At 41.9% G+C, this 23,512-nt stretch overlaps 2 protein-coding genes across 4 annotated transcripts in view; one reads left to right on the top strand and one right to left on the bottom strand.

Annotated features, from left to right (window-relative positions):
• Positions 1 to 15,435, top strand: part of smyd3 (SET and MYND domain containing 3) — an 80,677-nt gene extending 65,242 nt beyond the window's left edge. For 2 of the 3 annotated variants that reach the window (XM_061667547.1, XM_061667531.1), the window contains exons 9-12: positions 5,488 to 5,575; positions 5,755 to 5,929; positions 13,427 to 13,535; positions 13,763 to 15,435. In XM_061667547.1, coding sequence (XP_061523531.1) covers positions 5,488 to 5,575; positions 5,755 to 5,929; positions 13,427 to 13,535; positions 13,763 to 13,861 — 471 coding nt within the window. In that variant the 3' untranslated portion in view covers positions 13,862 to 15,435. The remainder of the gene's footprint in view (positions 1 to 5,487; positions 5,576 to 5,754; positions 5,930 to 13,426; positions 13,536 to 13,762) is intronic. The other variant, XM_061667539.1, reaches the window with a different exon arrangement.
• Positions 15,436 to 18,097: 2,662 nt separating this feature from the next.
• Positions 18,098 to 23,512, bottom strand: part of kif26ba (kinesin family member 26Ba) — a 118,348-nt gene continuing 112,933 nt past the window's right edge. Inside the window, exon 28 of the mRNA XM_061667518.1 lies at positions 18,098 to 22,649. Coding sequence (XP_061523502.1) covers positions 22,501 to 22,649 — 149 coding nt within the window. The 3' untranslated portion in view covers positions 18,098 to 22,500. The remainder of the gene's footprint in view (positions 22,650 to 23,512) is intronic.

Genomic DNA, 23,512 nt, shown 5'->3' with positions numbered 1-23,512 from the left:
GCCAGACTGATTTAGAGTCGTTAGCGCTAAACTGTTTTTCCAACTTTGCTGCATAGTTCCTCTTTGCAATGTTAATTTCTTTAGTCAGCTGGTTTCTAGCGCGATTATACAGGGCCCTGTACCCGCTTTGATATGTGTCCTCCTTGTCTTGGCCAAACTTAGGCAGTGATCCACGGCTTGTTGTTGTTGAATGTGCAAAATGACTTTGTTGGTAGACATACCTCTTCACAGAAACTGATATAGGATGTGACGGTGTCCGTATATTCATCCAGGTTGCCAGCTGAATTTTCAAAGACACTCCAGTCTGTGCAGTCTAAACAGCTTTGAAGTTCCATCTTTGCTTCATTGGTCCACTTTTTCACTGTTTTCACCATAGGCTTCGCGCATTTAAGTAAGTAATACCTATATGTTGGTATTAAGTGAATTAAGCAGTGATCAGACGAGCCCAGAGCTGCACGAGGAATGGCACAGTATGCATTTTTTAGTGTAGTATAGCAGTGGTCCAAAATGTTAGTTTCCCTGGTAGGACAGTCGATATGATGCTTGTATTTAGGGAGTTCGTGGTTGAGTTTACTTTTGTTAAAGTCGCCGAGAATAATGAGGGGTGAGTCCGGGTGTTTTTTTTTCAATTTCGTTGACTTGTTCGGCGAGCATTAGCAGTGCGGCGTTCGTGTTAGCTTGAGACGGAATATAGACGGCAGCGAGAATGAATGATGCGAACTCACAAGGCGAGTAGAATGGCTTACAGTTCAAAAACAGCGACTCCAAATGCAGGCTGCAAGGTGTGCTGAGCTCCGTGACGTCCGTACACCATTTTTCGTTGCTATAGAGGCATATCCCGCCGCCTTTTGTTTTCCCCGATAACTCCGTGATGCGGTCTGCTCGGTGAAGACGAAAACCCGGAAGCATGACGGCGCCATCGGGTACAGCCTCACAAAGCCAAGTCTCCGTAAAGCACATGGCGCGGAACGTCCGAAGTCTTTACTGGTCTTTATCAGAAGATGAAACTCATCCATTTTGTTGGCTAGGGAGCGTACATTCGCGAGGTGAATGACCTATAACCTGTGCATCTCAATTAAAAAAAAATAAAACCTATATCAAACCTGGCATTTGAAAGGAGGTGTGTAGACTTTTTATATCAGTTATATGTGCCCTGCAATTGACTGGCGACCAGTCCAGGGTGCACACCTCCTCTTACCCCATATCAGCTTGGATAGGCTCCAGCTCTATAACATTCATTTTGGATGGATAAATGGATGTATCCTGTTTTGATAAGTTTGGTGAAGGCCCTTTTCCATTTCAAGTGCACAAGGCAAAGTCCTTAGACGCATACCTGGATGAGTTTGGTGCAGAAAAAAAAACACAGTTGCTGTTACTCTTATCCGAGTGTATCAGAGCAGAACATTCTCATTCTATGGTGTCTCCTGCTTGCTTCCTCTCTGTCACTCTTTACTCACCACCCTCTCTCGCCACCTGCTCCTCTTCTGACTGATTGCCCCCTGGAAAAAAAAAACCAAAAACAGGTCTTTCACCTGCATTTTTCTTTTCCATCTATCTTGATCCGTTCCACCCTTTTATTACAGTGTCTTGCATTCTCTTTTTGTACAAGTTTTCTCTTTCTAGCGCTTCCTCTGACACTTTTCCACTTGCGTTGTTGTCTTATGTATTGAAACATACATGCACATTAAAGTATTTTCATATTCCTATGTGCACCCTCAGACTTTATTTAATCTGGCTTTGTTCTGCCCACAACATTCCGCGACAGCTTTTTGTCGTTCCGCCACACTTTAATCTTCTGATGATGATGGCAGGCTGCTGGGTTGTGACCCAGAGTTAACATCAAACCTTGTCCTTATATGCGCGCGGTGCGTTTTTGTGTGTGTGTCTGTGTCGGTGCGTGTTTCTGTGTGCATGTGTGCACATAAAATACAGTAAGCCGTAGTGCTTGTAAAATAGCTTTTTGCAGTTTAACGATATTGGTGCAGGCTTTCAAGGTTTCAGATGAGTGAAACCAACCTTTGACATCCTTGCAGCTCCATGAACATGCAATTGTTTGTGTTAAAAGAGAAATATTGTTTTGTATATATGTTGGTTAATATTTTCCTTGAGGATTCATTAGAATTTATGGTAGTTCCTGGCTTGGTAGCTACAAGTATAATTTGTCATAGTTTGCATTTTCTTTTGACAAACTCAACAGCTAGGCCTGTCATGATAACACATTTTTAGGACAAAATATTTTTCCCCAAACTAACACGCTAAATGATATCATTGTTTTTTTTTTATGTCTCTGAAATCATGAAAAATAAGGCCTGCCCTTGAGCTGCAAGACTGTGGTTGGTTCGTTGAATGCGCTGGAGACAAGCCCTTCACCTGTCAATCAAATATACGTTCATTGGCTGAATAACGTGTGCAGCTAAGTTTATGCTTAATAAACAGTTAACTGTTCACTTATTAGTGTGAATTGGGGACTAACAGACAACAACTCTGAGCGAAGCGCTGACGGGGGGAGCGAGCTGTTTAGCTCCTTAGGTTGCTAGTTAGTTAGCTCGTGGGCTCGCAAGCATGATAATCAGTTAACTCTCCCGTCTGTGTGTTAAATGGGGACATAAGGCCTCTTTACACTCCCACGCGGCCGACAACGTCTGCATTGCATCACGTGACCAACGAATTGGCCCGCACGGACCCTCCTGCGTAGCTTGACGCACACACGGCAAAAATTGTTGCTGCGCGTCGATCGCCGCGGAGATCATCTCTCATGATTGGTCCGTTTTAGTCACATGCTGTGATGACGTACTCAGCGTGCCCCTTGCTTCTAAATAGCATCTACGTCGTCGCCTTCTCGTTCAATTTTGCAGCATAATTAAACTTATCATCTGGTCATCTACCCCTCCTTGAGCCGTCACCTTGTTGTGGTGGAGGAGTTTGTGTGTCCCAGTGATCCTAGGAGCTAAGTTGTCTGGGGCTTTATGCTCCTGGCAGGGTCACCCATGACAAACAATGGACTTCGTTTTCCCTTGCCTGGACGCGGGTCACCGGGGCCCCCCACTGGAGCCAGGCCTGGTGGTGGGGCTCGCAGGCGAGCGCCTGGTGGCCGGCCCTGCACCCATGGGGCCCGCCCGGGCACAGCCCGAAAGGGTAACGTGGGTCCCCCTTCCCATGGGCTCACCACCTGTGGGAGGGGCCATAGGGGTCAGGTGCAGTGTAAGCTGGGCGGTGGCCGAAGGCGGGGACCTTGGCGATCCGATCCCCGGCTACAGAAGCTGGCTCTAGGGACGTGGAATGTCACCGCTCTGGCAGGGAAGGAGCCCGAGCTGGTGTGTGAGGTCGAGAAGTTCCGACTCGATATTGTCGGACTCGCCTCCACACACAGCTTGGGCTCTGTCCGGCGTGGCAGGCCCAAACGTATTATGAGGGTCTGCTGGGAACGTCTGGCAGAATCCCCTGTCAGAAGGAGTTTCAACTCCCACCTCCGACAGAACTTTGCTCATGTTCCGGGGAGGTGGGGGACATCGAGTCCGAATGGACCATGTTCCACGCCTCCATTGCTGAGGCGACCGACAGGAGCTGTGGCCGTAAGGTGGTCGGTGCCTGTCGTGGCGGCAATCCCCGAACCCGTTGGTGCACACCAACGGTGAGGGATGCCGTCAAGCTGAAGAAGGAGTCCTATTGGGCCTTTTTGGCCTGTGGGACTCCTGACGCAGCTGATGGGTACCGGCTGGCCAAGCGGAATGCAGCTCTGGTGGTCGCTGAAGCAAAAACTCGGGTATGGGAGGAGTTCGTTGAGGCCATGGAGAAAGACTTCCGGACGGCTTCGAGGAAATTCTGGTCCAGCATCCGACGTCTCAGGAGAGGAAGGCAGTGCACCACCAACACTGTGTATAGTGGGGATGTGGCGCTGCTGACCTTGACTCGGGACGTTGTGAGTCGGTGGGGAGAATACTTCGAAGACCTCCTCAATTCCACCGACACGCCTTCCCATGAGAAAGCAGAGTGTGGGTTCTCTGAGGTGGGCTCTCCTATCTCTGGGTTTGAGGTCACCGAGGTAGTTAAAAAGCTCCTCGGTGGCAGGGCCCCGGGGGTGGATGAGATTCGCCCGGAGTTCCTAAAGGCTCTGGATGTTGTGGGGCTGTCCTGGTTGACACGCCTCTGCAACATCGCGTGGACATCGGGGACAGTGCCTCTGGATTGGCAGACTAGGGTGGTGGTCCCCCTTTTTAAGAAGGGGGACCGGAGGGTGTGTTCCAACTACAGGGGGATCACACTGCTCAGCCTCCCTGGTAAGGTCTATTCAGGGGTGCTGGAGAGGAGGGTCCGTCGGGAAGTCGAATCTCAGATTCAGGAGGAGCAGTGTGGTTTTCGTCCTGGCCGTGGAACAGTGGACCAGCTCTACACCCTCGGCAGGGTCCTCGAGGGTGCATGGGAGTTTGCCCAACCAGTCTACATGTGTTTTGTGGACTTGGAGAAGGCGTTCGACCGTGTCCCTCGGGGAGTCCTGTGGAGGGTGCTTCGGGATTATGGGGTACCGAACCCCCTGATACGGGCTGTTCGGTCCCTGTACGACCGGAGTCAGAGTTTGGTCAGCATATCCGGCAGTAAGTCGGTCTCGTTCCCGGTGAGGAACAAGGCTGCCCTTTGTCGCCGATTCTGTTCATAACTTTTATGGACAGAATTTCTAGGCGCAGCCAAGGTGTAGAGGGGGTCCGGTTTGGTGGCCTCAGTATTGCATCTCTGCTTTTTGCTGATGATGTGGTTCTGTTGGCTTCATCAAGCCGTGAGCTCCAACTCTCACTGGAGCAGTTCGCAGCCGAGTGTGAAGCGGCTGGGATGAGAATCAGCACCTCCAAATCTGAGACCGTGGTCCTCAGTCGGAAAAGGGTGGCGTGCCCTCTCCAGGTCGGGGATGAGATCCTGCCCCAAGTGGAGGAGTTCAAGTATCTTGGGGTCTTGTTCACGAGTGAGGGAAGAATGGAACGGGAGATCGACAGGCGGATCGGTGCAGCGTCTGCAGTGATGCGGACTTTGTATCGGTCCGTTGTGGTAAAGAAGGAGCTAAGCCGAAAGGCGAAGCTCTCAATTTACTGGTTGATCTTCGTTCCTACCCTCACCTATGGTCATGAGCTGTGGGTCGTGACCGAAAGAACAAGATCCCGGATACAAGCGACCGAAATGAGTTTCCTCCGCAGGGTGTCCGGGCTCTCCCTTAGAGATAGGGTGAGAAGCTCGGTCATCCGGGACGATCTCAGAGTAGAGCCGCTGCTCCTCCGCATTGAAAGGAGCCAGATGAGGTGGCTGGGGCATCTGATTCGGATGCCTCCCGGACCTATTCACAGCTTGCTCATTATTTAACTAGATTGCTAACAAACAGAATAATTGAGTCTCTTGACTTGAAAGTACATGTACAGTATTTACGCTCATTTCACAATGTTTTTGTCTTTATTATGGTCAATGTAAACTCATCCTGCAGGAGTTGTGCCCTCTCTTTTCCAGGACACACTCATGCAGTCAGGTGAACAGGCAACATGGTACAAGTTTATGGAGGCTTTACCAAAATTGGAAGGACTGAAGGCAGCCTCAGGTATCCTTCATCAACAGAAATTGATACACAATTCCTTTCAGATAAGTTTGGCTTCTCTCTCACAATGTGGAGAAAGTGTTGTTACCCTCAGAAAATTGTTTTTATTGCAAATAGCTGGATGCTTGAATGAAAACATATTCCATGCAATTCAGCAAATACTTTCTCAAATTACTCCTCAGATTGGCAAACGCTCCTGGAGGGTTGCAAACGTCTGTTATCAATTGAGGGTTCTGACGTGCCCGATGAAAACCTCTATAAACTCAGATTGACCGATATGGCTCTGGATTCCACCATTCACCTCGGTCACTGGGAGGAAGCGACAAGACATGGGGAGCGGACACTTCCAGTTTACAAGTATGTGTGCGTGCAAGTGTGTGTTTTATTACCACCCCAGTGCTAAAAACTAAAATCTTCATTCATACCAATGATGTTCTAAAAAATACTTGAGGCCATTTCAACAGAAGCCAGAAGAAAGAGATGTCTGGAGAAAAAAAAAGAAAAAGAAAAAAACGCATTATAACAACAATCACTGATAAATGGAATCTTTAATGCAGACTACAATCACTGACCGAAATGAACACCACACTTAAATGTGACGTTAACAAAACAGCCCAATAAATTATAAGATTGGTGTGTCAAGAAGTAATGGTGTAATTAAATTTTGAGATTTTTTTTCTTCTTCTTCAAGAAACTGAAGCAGTATACTGTGTACATAAATAGGAGTTGAGCATTGTGCTTGTTGTTCCCAATTTATTTCGTATTGAGAATATTTGTCTCCCAAAAAAATAATGAATATATAAAAAAATGTCAGTTCCAGGGTCACACTGTCATGATATTTCTTAACTGTGCAGGCAATGTTTTTAATCACGTCATATAAAGATTAGATGCAGCTCACTTAAACGTAGCTGTACACCCCATTGCTTTATTACCAGGACTACAACTTTAGCTATATTGTATATTTCCGGTTCTGTGGTTGTCGTCACATTTTTCTCTTTTTCCATCACAGTTACCTCCTTTGGTAGCATTTGTTAAGAAAAAAACAAAGGAAAATAAAATAAATTGTAAAATCCAAGCTGTCTTAAAAATAAGAGACAGAAGGCAGTGCGATAAAGCAAAGCAAATTTATTTATATAGCGCATTTCATACACAAGCGCATTTCATACACTAAACCCTAACCCTAACCCTAACTCAATGTGCTTTACATGATTAAAAGCATTTAAAAACAAAGAAAAAAACAGCTTATAAACATTTAAAACAAAGAGGGAAACAAATAAAAGTACAATTAAAACAGCGTACAGTGCAAGAAATATTTAAAAGTTGAAATGCTTTATAAAGCATGAGAAAAAAGAAGCGTTTTTAACCTGGACTTAAAAACATTCACTTGGAGCTGACGTCACTTCTGTTGGCAACCTATTCCATTTGTGTGCAGCATAATAGCTAAATGCCGCTTCACCATGTTTGCTTTGGACTCTGTGCTCCACTATTTGACCTGAGTCTGTCGATCTCAGAGCCCTACTGGGTTTATATCCCATTAGCATTTCTTTCATGTATTCAGGACCTAAACCATTTAGTGACTTACAGACCAGCAGCAGAACTTTAAAATCTATTCAAAAGCTGACTGGGAGCCAGTGTAAAGACTTTAGAATTGGAGTCATATGCTCTGACCTCTTTGTTCTGGTCAGAACCCGAGCTGCAGCATTCTGAATGAGCTGCAGCTGTTTAATGCTCTATTTGGGGAGTCCAGTCAGAAGACCATAACAATAGTCAAGTCTACTTGAGATAAAAGCATGGATGAGCTTCTTCTGGTCTGCTTGGCACATGCAAGCCTTCACTCTGGATATGTTCTTCAGATAGTAGAGGGCAGTTTTAGTAATTGATTTGATATGACTGTTGAAAGTCCGTTTGGAATCTATCAGTACACCAAGGTTTCGGACTTGGTCTTTGTTTTTTAAAGAGAGTGACTCCATGTATTTACTAACAGCAATCCTCTTTTCTTCATTGCCAAAAACAATTATGTCAGTTTTGTTGTGGTTTAATTGAACACATTTTTGGCTCATCCAGTTATTTATCTTTTTGAGACAGTGACAAAACACCTCAATTGAACTGTAGTCATCTGGAGACACTGCTAGTGGGGCAAAAAAGTATTTAGTCAGCCACCAATTGTGCAAATTCTCCCACTTAAAAAGATGAGAGAGGCCTGTAATTTTCATCATAGTTGGAAAATAACTATTTGGTCACCTACAAACAAGCAAGATTTCTGGATCTCACAGACCTGTACCTTCTTCTTTAAGAGGCTCCTCTGTCCTCCACTTGTTACCTGTTTTAATGGCATCTGTTTGAACTAATCAGTATAGAAAACACCTGTCCACAACTGCAAACAGTCATTTGGATGACCCAGAAGAGGATTGGGCAAATGTCATATGGTCAGATGAAACCAAAAATATAACCTTTTGGTGAAAACTCAACTTGTGTTTGGAGGAGAACGAATGCTGGGTTACATCCAAAGAACATCATACCTACTATGAAACATGGGTGTGGAAACATCATGCTTTGGGGCTGTTTTTCTGCAAAGTGACCAGGTCAACTGATCCGTGTAAAGGAATGAATGAATGGGGCCATGTATCGTGAGCTTTTGAGTGAAAACCTCCTTCCACCAGCAAGGGCATTGAAGATGAAACATGGCTTGGGTCTCCAGATCTCAACCCCATCGAAAATCTTTGGAGGGAGTTGAAAGTCTGTGTTGCCCAGCGACAGCCCCAAAACATCACTGCTCTTGAAGAGATCTGCATGGAGGAATGGGCAAAAATCCCAGCAACAGTGTGTGAAATCCTTGTGAAGACTTAAAGAAAACGTTTGACCTCTGTCATTGCCAACAAAGGGTATATAACAAAGTATCGAGTTGAACTTTTGTTATTGACCAAATACTTATTTTCCACCATAATGTGCGAGTAAATTCTTTAAAATTCAGACAATGTGATTTTCGGGATTTTTATTTTTTATTTTTATTTTGTCTCTCATAGGTGAGGTATACCTATGATGAAAATTACAGGCCTCTCTCATCTTTTTAAGTGGGAGAACTAGAAGAATTGGTGGCTGACAATACCTTTTTTGCCACACTGTAACTATGTGAAGATCTTTACCATTCATGCCGCCTGCTGCTCCAATTTCTGCGGCAGTTCAATGTCTCTCTCCATCTTCCATCCTTCCCTCATTCTGTATTCCTTTCTTCTTTCACTGAGCATTTTCCCTCCATTTTCACTTTAGGATGTATAGGCGGTGTTGTGTATTTCCTGCATATCTGCAACAGAATAGCTCTACAATACTAATACTGTTTTTCTTTCTTACTATAGACAGGTAGTCTTGTATCTATGTTTTTCATGATATCAAATATTTTATAAACGTTTTCTATTATTTCATACTTGAAATACGACATTGTGAGAACATTGCAAATGCAGCAACGACAGACATGAATGTCATGCAAATCTATTCTATTTGGACTTTTGCAAGAGAATGCATTGGCATTGCTTATTTAAATTAAAGCTGCATTCATTATACAGTAGCTTTGGCCAGAATACAAAACACAATTAGGCAGACTATAACTAATCTCTCCTCCGTGTTTGCATTCGGTAAAATAATCCTCGCTTTCCTCTGGCAAACAGCTTGCTGTGAATTACATTTTCCGCTGGATTTCCCTGGAAAGACGCGCCTCCTTCCACAAGTGTTAATGTCTCCTCGGTGCCCTCTTCTCATTCTCACCGCCCAGAGCTGTGGCCTTCTAACTAGCTGCTTTCCACAAGAACCTATTTGCTCCTCAGGGTAGAAAATGAGGGCAGAATTGAGGGGAGGGAGCACCTGGATGAAATGATTGTAATCACTGCCAGTGTGTGCATGCAAAGATGAAACATAATTGGAGTTGTTTCCTCGTGTGTGTATATTTGTTCGACGTGGCCGCCTGACTCGCTGCCTTGCTAATTAAATCAATATTGTAAGTTGTTATTATGCATTCAGCACTAACGCCGATTTAGTCTTTGAACTTCCTGTTTCGTGATGACATTCCTAACACGGACAAGGAGCACTTTGGTAATTGCTTGGCTCTGCGTTTAGCAGCTAGTAAGCCTTGAAGGTAAAAACAATTGGCCTGTTAGTGAAAATAATGTAAAACAGTGTTGCAACTTTCAATTATAGAGAATTTACTCAGATGTTATTCAATTACAGTTAAAAGAAAAAAAGTCTCGTGTGCGGCTTCAGTCCATAAGCAAATGATTCAGATAAAAGTTCTTGTAATAAATGGGAGCATAGTGATGCTAAAATAATTGAAATGCTAAACAGCAAAATAGATTGAAATTGACCTCTGTGTGGGTCTTTGTGCTGACAAGCAAGGAAGAATGATGAGGGGATGACATGAGAGACGTTTAAAGGGGGAGTTTGTGGTGTTAAAACTGCTAGCAAGATTTTAATGGAGCCTCACTTCACTAATCCCTCCACCACTCCACTCTCTGAACAAAGCCATGCCCACGAACTGGAGGTAAAGTGCACCGTAAACAACCAACATTGGCCACAGCTGCTAGATCGGTAGCAGGACTTATTCGTAAGGGAACGTTACTGCGGATTCTTCGTTATATTGAATCACTTTTTTTCAAGGCCCAAGTACAGCCAAGCATACAGTACAAAATTGTTTTATACTTTTATTAAAACACACAATACAGTACAAAAAAAATTTTAATGATAAAAAAGGTTGAAAATGTTGGAGAGGTTTTCAAGTTTATCCAAACTTACTTCCTCCAGCCGGGGTTTTAACTATTACCTGCCTGATCACTAGCGCCACGGACGCATGTGAATTAGCCATGAACTGGCGCAGGCTCGGGACCAGTCGGTTAAATCCGATGTGCGTTAAATCGACGTTTCACTAGAATAAAAACACAGTCTTAGTGGATAGGGTGCACTACACTGATTGATACATTGTTGGAGATGACCTTTGTGATTTTGGGCCATTGTTGTACTCACTAAATGACTAATGTTGCTAACACGATTAGCAAGCGGCCTAGTTCTCAAGACTTAAGTTCGAACACTGCGGCCTATTCATATTATTTTCGATCTACAGGAGAGCCAGCGAGGACGGTGCGGTTGCACACCACGCTCATTGTAATTTTTTCCACAGATCATTTCACTCATATTACTGTCAGGTTGTACTGACAACTGTGACAAATGTGTTTGTTTGTTTTTTAAATTGTGAACTAACCTTTAAGATTGGAAATTGTGATCAGTAAGCAATAGGGTTTGAATGGGGTGGAACATTTTCAGTCAATTTCATTTCAGAGATAAGTTTTTTAGTTTGGACTTGGACTGGTTACCTGCCAATTGTAGCGCATATTTAGACAAACGAACACTCACATTCACACCAATGTACAATTTAGAGTCTTCATGAAGGTCGTGGATGTTTTGGGAATGTGGGAGTATACCAGAGTACCCAGAGCAAACCCACACAAGAAAATGCAAACTCCACACAAGAAGGTCGGTACCTGAATTCACATCCCCATCCTCAGTGAGGCATCTGCGCTAACTCACACAAACATAGTCAATTTTGTCTATCAGCGTTTAAAGGACCCTCCTCATTGTCAACTCTTAACAGTGTTCCAACCAGCTCTGAGGTGCCCATCTCCTGACACAATATTGTCAAGGAGCTTTTCTTGACCCACAAAAGAGCTCTCAGAACATCCACTCTGCTTGATTGTGTAGTGTTATTGTTCAGCCTTATATTATTCTTAATTAAATAACTCCAGTTCAAGCTACTGCACTGAATCCAAGCAGCAACCGCGGAGATTGATCAGACCCTAGAGAGGATTTTTAGTCTCACTCTACTTCATCTGAAGCGTTTTCTTGCGGCTTTAGCGAGGTTACATCAAATCATTTGGTATAGATAATCAAGACAGTGGTGGGTTGAGGGACATAGGAGGAAATGGAAGGTGGGGCTTAAGAGGGAAGACTCCAGGAGAGGGGAGAATGGAGAGTGTCACCCACTTAAATCCCTGCAACTCGCTGCACAAATATAAACAAGGAGGCGGTGAGCAGAGAACACGATAATAGGAGAAAAAAATGGAGGAGATTAGAGAGGGGGACAAATAAAGTTGAGCAATTGAGGCATACCTCCAAAGAAATCTTCCCGCATAAAGACCCTAGTGTGTATTTATCATGATAGAACACAATTGCCCCCTTTTTCATTATTCATTTATTTTTGCCCAGCTGTACTGTGTGTGTGTGTGTGTGTGTGTGTGTGTGTGTGTGTGTGTGTGTGTGTGTTGATGTGAACAAGCTGTGGTCTGGGATGTGTGTTTGACACCATTAAACAAATTCATATTAATTTCCAGAAAAGCCAGCACACAACCAAAATCTTGCACTGCGCATGCATGCGATATTTCATGTGGCAAAAATTAATGCTAATAGAATGTGCGTCCCAGTTCAGGAATAAATCCAGTAATGCAATTGTATAAAGTTTATATGAATTTGTAGATATTTTTTTGTATTTGTTTTGTTTGTGTTTGTTGGCCTACTGGTTAGCACATCTTCCTCACTGTTCTGAAGACCCAGGTTCAAATCTGGCCGCCTCCTGTGTGGAGTTTGCATGTTCTCCCCGTGCCTGCGTGGGTAATCTCTGGGTACTCTGGTTTCCTCCAACATCCCAAAAACATGTGTGGTAGGTTAATTGAAGACACTAAATTGCCCGGAGTTGTGAATGTGAGTGCGAATGGTTGTTTTTTTTTTGTTTTGTTTTTTTTGCTGCAAGTGCCCTGCAATTGGCTGACAACCAGTTCAGGCAACCCCGCCTCTCGCCCGGAAAACTGCTGGGATAGGCTCCAGCACGCTCGCGATCCTAGTGAGGATAAGCGGTACGGAAAATGTATGAATGAATGTTTGTGTATGTCGCCGCTGTCGTGCGGAAATCTTTTATATCCAGAGACGGTCAATTTCATGTTCTTTCACCAATCGATACTAATGGTCAGTCTCCACATGGTCTGTTATTTTTACAAACTACTGACCAATCTCAGACGGCCAAAGGCGGGGACCTTGGCGCTCCGATCCCTGGCTACAGAAGCTGGTTCGAAGGACGTGGAATGTCTACACTCCCCTATGGTCACTTACCGCAAGGTCTTTTCTCAAGTTAGAAGTGGGCTGAAATGTCCAAGTTTTGGGAGTCACAATTTAAGAGCTGCATGCCAAAGTTGTTGTTTTTTGGAGTCTGTAAAATAAACAGTAATTTTTTCCCCAAAATGATTCATTTTGATTGGCTCGCGAAGGCGACGTGCAGGGTCATGTGACTGCCTTGTGTTGTCTGATTGGTGAATTGGAGTCAATGACATTAGAGATCCCGTTTGATTGGCGCAACGGCGCCCTATGCAGAAGTCCAAGATGGAGTCTAAAAATAGATGCGCACACGCAAGAATGAATAAATAAAAGTAGCGAACGGCATGTCGATCATTGTAATGGAGTAAAAGTATCGATCCTTCTTCACATAAATACGACGAAGTACGGTGCATTTAAAGTACTCTGACAATTACAGTTTATGGAAAATGTTACTTGAGTAAATGTAGCCCGTTACTACCCACCTCCGAGTATTAGTTTAAGCAGACTCGTTTGTTTATATTGTGAATTGATGACTGACGATTACATCACATTCTATGGCCAATTCAAACAGAAATGTAAGTAATTCCAAGGGGTTCACATACTTTTTTTACTTTTTTTTCACATACTTTTTCTTCCCACTGTAAATAATTTCTTGTCACAGCCCATCTTATAATGGTCATAGAGTATTTGTTTCAGTGTACAGTAATCCAATTCTCTCTTTTTGTTCTAAAGACATTACTACCCTGACCCCCATCCAGTCCATGGCATCCAGCTGATGAGAGTTGCAAAGCTGCAGCATTATTTGGAGCGCATTAAAGATGCTCTGGACACCTTCAAACAGGTCTGTATCAGAACTGTATATTTGGACTGATTTACTATTACTCACAGTTGGACATGTGTATTCATAAGTTTAGAGAAATACACCTGTAAAGGTTTATAGTGCATTTTCGCTTCATCCTGAAATTTCACCCAAAAAGCCCAAAATCTCAAACATTTTTTTAAGTAGTGTGTTTGCCAAGTTTATTTTTAATATGACTGACTAAAAATATTTCCTTGTCTGTCCACCAGGCCTTTGAAATCCTCAAGATCACCCATGGTATTGATCACCCCTTGGTGGCTGGTTTGTTGGTCAAGATGGAAGAATGTCGCTTTGAGATTGACCAATAATTAAACTTGATAAGGTGACGATTGTAGGCGACTACAAGTTGTTGTTGTTTTTTTACCCCTCTTAACAACAGGTGATGTCACGAGGGCTCATGTTTGTTTGGGGATCTTTACAACAAATACAGTTCATGTCTGTTTCTGTGTTAGGTTCTTGCCTCTTGTTTGTCATCTCTAGATTCCATTACAGTGACTCCATCCTGTGTGTGTGCGTACGTGTCCGTGCGCGCGCGTGTGTCAAAGCCAGGCTCTCAAAACATCCATCCTCCCCTCGCCACATATCCATCACACGCACTTCCCATGGTAATCCCTGTTATTGTGGGTTGTTTTGTCAGTGTGTGTTAAGGCTGCAGAGTGTCTGATGGAATGTGGTAATGTTACACACACGCTTGCATGCTTGCCTTTTTGTTAAAAGGATGACAGCATTTCCTCTGGGAGGGTAAAGTGTGTGTTTATGGGAGGATTACAGTGACATTGTGCTTGCTTTTACAAATAAGTTTTCCTTTTCTGACACTTCACTCTCTACATGCAACATGAAAAAGCTGGCACTTTATCATTACCATTGTTATTTTTGATTCCAGTTTTGTATAATATTAATATTTGTCTTATTTGAGATGAGATGTTCAAAATACAGGCATTTGCAGATTTATGGAAGTTGAATTTAAGAATTTTTTCTCCAAGGTCTCTATAATCAATTTAAGACCTCATTCACTAAATTGAAAGAGTGGTTGATATGAAGTCAATATCACCATACCTTAAGACATTTGTGATACTAATTGTAATACAGTGGGTACGCCAAGTATTCAGACCCCCTTAAATTTTTCACTCTTTGTTATATTGCAGCAGTTTGCTAAAATCATTGGTTCATTTTTTTCCTCATTAATGTACATACAGCACCCCATATTGACAGAAAAAAACGAAATTGTTGACATTTTTACATATTTATTAAAAAAGAAAAACTGATATCACACAGCCATAAGTATTCAGACCCTTTGCTGTGACACTCATATTTAACTCGGGTGCTGTCCATTTCTTCTGATCATCTTTAAAATGGTTCTACACCTTCATTGGAGTCCAGCTGTGTTTGATTATACTGATTGGACTTGATTAGGAAAGCCAACCCCTGTCTATATCAGACCTTACACCTCACAGTGCATGTTAGAGCAAATGAGAATCATGAGGTCAAAGGAACTGCCTGAAGAGCTCAGAGACAGAATTGTGGCAAGGCATAGATCTGCCCAACGTTACAAAAAATGTCTGCTGCACTTAAGGTTCTTAAGAGCACAGTGGCCTCCAAAATCCTGAAATGGAAGATGTTTGGGACGATCAGAATCGTTTCTAGAGCTGGCCGTCTGGCCAAACTGAGAAATTGGGGGAGAAGAGCCTTGGTGACAGAGGTGAAGAAGAACCCAAAGAGGACTGTGGCTGAGCTCCAGAGATGCATTCGGGAGATGGGAGAAAGTTCTAGAAAGTCAGCCATCACTGCAGCCCTCCACCAGTCGGAAGCCTCTCCTCAGTGCAAGAGACATGAAACCTCTCATGGAGTTTGCTAAAAAAAAAAAAACACCTGAAGCACTCCAAGATGGTGAGAAATAAGATTCTCTGGTCTGATGAGACCAAGATAGAAATTGTTTACCTTAATTCTAAGTGGCATGTGTGGAGAAAACCAGGCATTGCTCATCACCTGTCCAATACAGTCTCAACAGTGAAGCATGGTGGTGGCAGCATCATGCTGTGGGTGTGTTTTTCAGCTGCAGGGACAGGGAGACTGGTTGCAATCAAAGAAACGATGAATGCGGCCAAGTACAGGGCTATCCTGGACAAAAACCTCCAGAGTGCTCAGAACGTCAGACTGGGCCAAAGGTTCACCTTCAAAAAAGACAATGACCCTAAGCACACAGCTAAAATACCAAAGGAGTGGCTTCAGGACAACTCAGTGACTGTTTTTGAATGGCCCAGGCAGAGCCCTGACTTAAACCCAATTGAGCATCTCTGGAAAGACCTGAAAATGGCTGCCCACCAACATTCACCATCCAACCTGACAGAACTGGAGAGGATCTGCAAGGAGGAATGGCAGCTGATCCCCAAATTCAGGTGTGAATTATTATTAGCTCAAAAGGGTGCTCCTACTAAATACTGAGTAAAGGGTCTGAATACTTATGGCTGTGTGATATTTCGTTTTTCTTTTTTAATATATCTGCAAAAATGTCAACGATTACATTTTTTTTCTGTCAATATGGGATGCTGTGTGTACATCAACGTGGAAAAAAATGAACAAATTATTTTAGCAAATGGCTCCAATATAACAGAGTATTAATACTTTCCGTACCCACTGTATACGCAGTACAAAAAATAAATATATATGTATGAAACATTTTCAGTTATTGCAGGTTGCAGCATTTACTAATGAGAATTACTTAAAGGTACTTTTAATACCTTTAACAAAATGACATACTGTATTTTGTTTTTCAGATAGTTTGACTGGATTGAAATGTAGAACCAAGTTGGCCTCTCGAAGAACTTTGAACAGCTGCTTAGAGTAGTCAGGGTCAACTTTACGAATAATGAAAGCCCTCAAGACTTAAGGATCTGTGGATGCCTACAGTTGTCTTTTCAATCTATTAAATAAAATCTCTCATCGTACTTTAATAGCTGCGATTACACTTGGGGTAGTAGTACAAAATCCTGTTACTGAAGACAGTAATGCAATGGAAACATCACACTACATCATCGACCTTCATGTCTCTTTTCAACAGTTATTGTATCCTTCAGCCACTCTTTTTCCCATCAACTGGCACAGACCATTAAATCAGATTTACTGTCATCACTTACACTGCCTGTCGCCTTCCTTCTCGCCTTCACTACAAGACTTAAAATTACATTCACAACCCCTCTTACTCAACACAGTTCTCTGCAGAAAGAGCCCTTAAGAAATGATTTTACTCTCACGTCATTGATAACCTTTAGTTTGTACATTAAAATCCACGATGTCGCCCCCAAAAAAGGATGTTGTTCTGAAGTTGGCTGACTCTATGAAACACACACAAACTGGAACACAAATCGGAGCCAATCTAAGAATGGATACAGTGATTTTCCACTTACATCATTCCTCATCTTTAATCGGAGACAGAGTGGGATTCTATTTCTGTTTGGGTGGTGGTGGGGAGAGACAGAAATGCAGCCGCACATATTGCACAAACCAGAAAGTACCAGTTAATTTGCCTTTTGCAATCCATTTTATCCGTGAACAAGAGGATGTCCCCCAATGAATCTGTTTTCCAATGACTATGTCCCGATGAAAAAGGTCAAACAAACATAAACGCAAATTGGAAACACAAATCCGAGACCTTCAAAAAATGGGCACAAAGTACTGTTCACTACATTTACCTTTACATCATCCATAACCTTTGGTTTGCGTGTTAAAATCCATTCTGTCCCTGAAAAACAGGACGACGCCACAATGAATCGTTACACGCAATGAAACCAGTAAATCAAGCACACACACAAATGAGAAACAAATCGCTTTTTACCCTTACGGCAGTCCAACCATTTTAAAATCAATTATGTTGAAAAACAAAGTGCTTTGGTGGATGTGATGCAATTGCAAGATAACAGGTTCGCTCCCCACATTGAAGCTCGTGATGCTGTCGTCATTGCATGAAAGACACTCTGACTTTCATTTGTGAATGAGCTTTGAGAAGTTTCTAGAGCACAACTTTTTACACCAAGAACCCCTAAAAAAAATACTTGGCTTTCCAAGTACGGCCATCACGACCAACATTAAAATTCAGTAGCATAGTAAGCCTGTCTTCATCAAAAACGAGGCAGATGTTTTATTTGTATTCAGGTATATTATTGTTCGCCCCTATAACATTATGCACAGTTGAAAAACACTACACTTAATCATAGAAAATAAAAAAAAAATCTTAAAGTATATAATTATTAAATTATACAGAAATGAAATTAAATACAAATGTACTTTACTTAGTATAAATACTAGTTTATACTTAATATAAATGTACTGTACTGGATTAAAAAAAGTTTAACCCAAGGTAACATTATGCAGCATTTGAACATTTAATTGAGTGATACTTTACCATACCACTAGGGGGAGCCTGCATACCACTTGTTCTACACGTACCACACTTTGAGACTCACTGTTCTAGAGGATCTGGTACATTATAACTTGCGATTGGCAGATTGTATTGCAAGTGTATACTTTCCCAAGAAATCAAATGCATGTCAAATTCATTGAATACATTCCTTTATTTACATTCGACCACGTTGTTCAACTACCAACATACTGTGTCAAAAGACAGTTCCAGTCTCAAATCATGCACGGAGAATATCACACTTGACGTACTTCAGAATTGTTCACGCTGAGCTCGACTCGTTATGAAAGTGTTGACTCACTTCTTCCACGGATTGGCACTTATGACTGGGGGGGGGAAAAACAAAAAAAAAGCACAACAAAGAAAACAGACTTGTGCAAATAATCCGAGATGTAGGTTAACTTGTTTTTTGATATGTAATAGTATCATAACCTATAAACCAATAGTTCTGAAAGCTGACATCCACTAACATCAGACAGAGAGTTGGCCATTAACCATCTTCAAAACGTGGGCATCTTAGCACACTAGGATGTGGTTAGTACAGTTACATGTATTAAACTTATTTGAAGCATTTTAGTCTTCAACCCTCAATATGGCCAAAAGGAATTATAGGTGATTATATAAATGATATGTGTAAAGTATATACAGTTGAACACCAAATAATGCATACCCTGGACGCATTTTGAGATTTTTTAAAATGTGTTTAATTGGTATCCTCTGTCTGGAATTGGCATAAAAAAGTGGCAAATGAGATGACATTCTGCCTTTCTATTGCTAGTGGTGGTGGTGGTTTTAAAGATTTGCACCATTCTAAAGCATCCTGGTGACTTCAGCCATATCGAACTTATTTTGAAAATGGAAAAAATTGCCAAAATGCTTTTAATGCTATTTAATAGATACATTAATGGGAATAGCATTTTAAAAATACTTCTTACATCGGTTGGCTGTTTTATGTTTCAGTTCCAGCTAAAAGTATTCTTTTTAACAAGTATGGCCAGTGTAGGAATCATTATGGGGCTCATCAGTATATTTCGTGTATTCAACATGTTTGGTAAAGTATATACAGTTATCCTTTTTTATCTTAAATGCATCGTAACCTTTAAACATCATAAGGCTTAAATAAATACACATTAAGAGGTGAAATAAATAGACATTGATTCACGATGAGAGAGAAAATAGCAAACGTTCCCATGTTACACCTTCTGTATAAACACATCATGAGGCCAGTTTATCAAACATACTTTAGTTTTTCCGCTGTGCTCCCAGGAGATGACCTCCCGTCTCCCTTGGCATGTGCAGATAAATGACTTTTGACTCAGTCAGCAGTCAACTCATGAAAAGGTCCAAACCTCACCCAGTATATTTACCGCTACTGTAACGTTATCTCCTCCAATTTGGCATACATTGAACACTGAGAAACAAATCGCTCAGGAGAAGGAGGGAGGGTAGTTAACTATCGAAGCTGCAATAATGATGTTAAAGATTTTTTTTTAAAGGTTACTTCTGACACAAACTGACTCTTTCATTTCATATATTTATATTTGTACAAACATTTAGAGCATAAACATTTCAAGCACCATAGAGAAAGCTATAAAATCATGTAAAAGACATGGAACCCAGCAGAGATCACTGCCTCTAATTTAATCTTTTCCCCCTAACGTTAGTCCTCTTCATTGTCATATATATATTTTATCCCCCCGCCCCCCTCAATCAGAATATTTATTTGCATTGACAGCCATAACTAGACTGCTGAACCCAATGGCTTTTCCTGGCTTTAATTCCTTCTTATTATAATTTCGAGACTAAACTTGCAACTTTTGTCAGCCAGTGATAATCACATTATAGAAATGCAATACTAATACTACTACTCTATTTTCCATGACTAATTGATACTAATAGTAATGACTAACTACTAAGCCATGAAATAGGCTTCATCCAATGTACTGCCTCTGAGGCGTTCTCCAATTGTGAAAATGACATCTGTGGGCAGGCTTCATTAGCTGATGTGTTACAGATCCAACAAATAATGCCAGGAAAATCATCATCTTAATTGAGCCACAGACGTGAGAGCTAACTGTGACGTTGTTTAATGTCTCCTCAGTAATGCCGAATATAGCTGTCTACATGGTCCCATTGCCTTCAATTATTATAAAACACACACATTAACAAGTCATTGAGTTTCTTTACAAGTAGAGCTGAACAACACAGATACAAATAACAGACAAGTGTCGACCGATGGATGCGCCAGGCAGAAAGAAACATTCCTGCATGTCTCACTGCTTTGTGAACACGGAAAAATCATCACATCCATACGACATCAGTGAGCAGCATAGGAAAGTTTGAGAGTACAAAGTCAAGCTTAAAACAGCACCTCAATTTGTATTTTTATTTTTTTACCTGTTTAATCACTGTGTGCTGACTTAAATTCCATTGCATTTTTGGTCCCTTTTGAAGTATTATAAATGACCTGATTACGTTTATTCTTTCAGCTTTTTTTCTTTTCTTAAATCACAAAATGTAAGTCTCTTCACCAATGTCCGGAACATGCAACCATCCTGTATAAGCAGGGTTCGAGTTGTTAGTTGAGCCTGACGGGATGGCTCTAAATAAACCACAAAATCAGTCTGTCAGGTTTGTAGGCCCTTGCTGTTTTTTTTTGGCGGTGTGATAACTAATATACATAGCACAATGATGCCTTGAGATAAGAGTGACCGGACTATTGAGTATTTATTTTGAGGTGTGAGCCATCGATCGTCCTATTTTTCACTTTGACTAACACAACAAGCAGCAGTCTGGCAGTAAGGTGTTTAATGTCACTCCCAGTGAAAGTTTACTGTCAAACTAAACAAAACAAAGAGAATTACATGTCATGTATTTGAAACGACCAAACAACTTTGCCTGAGGAAGGCCCCCGCTAGCCTAATTCTAACACTTAATAGAAAACGCCATAGACGGGCTAAACACTAGCACAGATAAAGTAGTTGTGGCGTATAACCCTTTGAGAGGCGAATGTTTTAATATAAATTGTGTAGCAACACAAGTAGACAGGCAATATAACCATACTCACAGGCATATACTCTTTATCGTCTGCGAAAAACGACTAATACTACTGCAGATTACTGAGTCACTTCCAGTAGTTAAGTCAAAACTCTTTTTTGTTTGTCACACACAACAGGGATTGTGGAGGCCAGGAGGCCACAGTGACTTATTTAATCATGATTCGCAAACTGTTTATTCCGTTACATTCGATTTCATTGTTATATACATTATAGTGTGCTATTTTCCTTATTTAGAGAACACATTACACTTTTTTCTTTTTTTTTTTTTTTTTTTTTTTTTTTTTTTTTATAGGGTTACCTGGAACTGGTTAATGGCATTTCCACTCATTTCATTGGGGAAAGAGAGTTTTGAGTTACGAACGTGGTCATGGAATGAACTAAACTTGTATCTCAAGGCACCAATGTGCTACTTTTTGTTTTACACTGTAAGCTGTGTGGTGGGGCACAGATCTGCTTACTTATCGAATGCAAGTGTAATTGGTAACAGCATGCTGCCAGTGCTGTCATCCACAAGTGAAAATTGCGCACTCCTTATGAAAAATAAATTTCACATGGGAAAATGCAGGACTAGTGCTAGTGGTTAGCACTTCTGCCCATCAGTTCTGAGGTCCTGGGTTCAAATCTCATCATGCTCTCCTCGAGGTTGCAGCCTACTCCGGCTTCATCCCACATTGCAAAACCCCGCGATGGTGACGATCGGTCCTCTCGCCCAAAGTCAGCTGGGATAGGCTCCAGCTCAGTCATGATCATAATGAGGATAAGCGCCGTAGAAAATGGATTCTTTGAGAATATTAGACGTCCACAGTTGGATGAATGTAATGTGCGAGAGCTCAGCTAGCTTGAACCCTGCGCATAAGGATGTTTCACCACATAAGGAAACAATGACCCACAGTTGCACATCATGTTTCGAGATGACAATGAATCCCTCAAAGACACTCATCATTTGTATGTTTTACTGTCCTAGCACCGTGCTATGTTGACAAAGTCAAATTCTTCTTGGTATTGTTGAAATTTTAACAAGGCACTTTTTCCCGTCACGTATAATTGTCCTTCTGACTCTGACTTTCTCTCTTAAACTTCACAACAGGGAATGATGTGAGCCCCAACTTCTTGTTTTGTACTTCTTATGAAGCTGTATATAAGGTACTATTAAAAAAAAAAAAAAAAAAGACTGCAGTATGGTTTCAGTGGGACGAGTAAGTTGTTTGAACGCTTCCTCGTGAACGGCTTGTTCAGCCCTTCTGCCCTTCCATATGACAGGCAGGCTCTCCCCAATGGCCACTTAGCTATCTCAGTGCACCTCTAATTGATTCATCCATCACCTGCCCTTCCGTTTACTTATAAGTGGAGAAGACGTGAGGACTATCGGGTCAGTCCGTCACGAGGACTCGTTAAAATATCCCAGACGAGATGCCTTTATTTGGGAGCGGTGTCGATATTGTCAGAGGAAGCGGTCCGCCGCCTCGCCGTGCGTCTACCGATGTCTGGACAACACGTCGAAGCAGGTGATCATCATGAGGTGAGCTTTGCAGAAGTTCACTCTGTTCTCCAGTTTGTCTGTCACCGTCTCCAGAGCTTCCAAATACTCCAGTGAATCCACCTCGTAGACCTGCTGCAGCTCAACTGGACAAGAAGAGAAGAGAAAATATCCTCAGGCTTCAGTTTTATCAGGTAACCTGATAAAAAGTAGTTTATCGACTATTCAAAATACCAAAAAGTTGGGCCAAAAGCAAGTACACTTGTATGTCAGTTGTCATACTATTGGAAAGTTGACCAACATCTTAAGGAAATATGCACCATTAATTGAGTTGGACCCACCGTCGGGTGACTTCAGTGTATGCCGCAAGAACTCAGTTTAGAGAGCATCAAAATATTAAAGGGGACATATTTTGCTAAAACCAACTTTTTCTAGTATTTGGGATGTAATATTGTCTGTATGGTGCCTCAGTAAACGTGAAATATGAATTAACAACGTCCACATATTGCTAAGCTTTTCTGCCGAGAGGTCTGACTTTCTCGAGATTATCTACGTCACAAGCGAAGATCTCCGCCTTCCCTTTCTGCTCCCGATTCAGCGCTGTCAACATAACACGTTTGGAGTGGATCTTCTACACGGAGGCAACCAATCAGAGGGAAGGGGGCGGCGGTCTTAGCCAAATATGGAGAAAGCGGATACAAAACTGGGTCAAACAGAAGTAGCTGTCAGACGGGCCTTTTCTGGAAACTCGTATAAGAAAACCAAGGTATTTTTTTAAATGAAATTGAAACTTTTATACTAAGTCCATGTTAGAGAGTCACTCTAGGTCTAAATAGCCAAAATACAGGACCTTTAACTCCGCTTAGACTATTTTGCTTTTTCTTTCTTGGTCTCTACAAGAGAGGACAATGTAATCTTATGAGGGCAACAGTCTGACCTTTGAGTGGAAGTATACTTTCAATATTTCTGAAGTCTTAAAAAAAAAAAAAGATTGGGTGATCATCATCAA

The sequence above is a fragment of the Phycodurus eques genome, chromosome 2 (assembly GCF_024500275.1).
Source record: "Phycodurus eques isolate BA_2022a chromosome 2, UOR_Pequ_1.1, whole genome shotgun sequence".
Lineage (NCBI taxonomy): Eukaryota > Metazoa > Chordata > Actinopteri > Syngnathiformes > Syngnathidae > Phycodurus > Phycodurus eques.
Note: the sequence above shows the minus strand (reverse complement) of the source record. Positions and strands in the feature narration are given on the sequence as shown.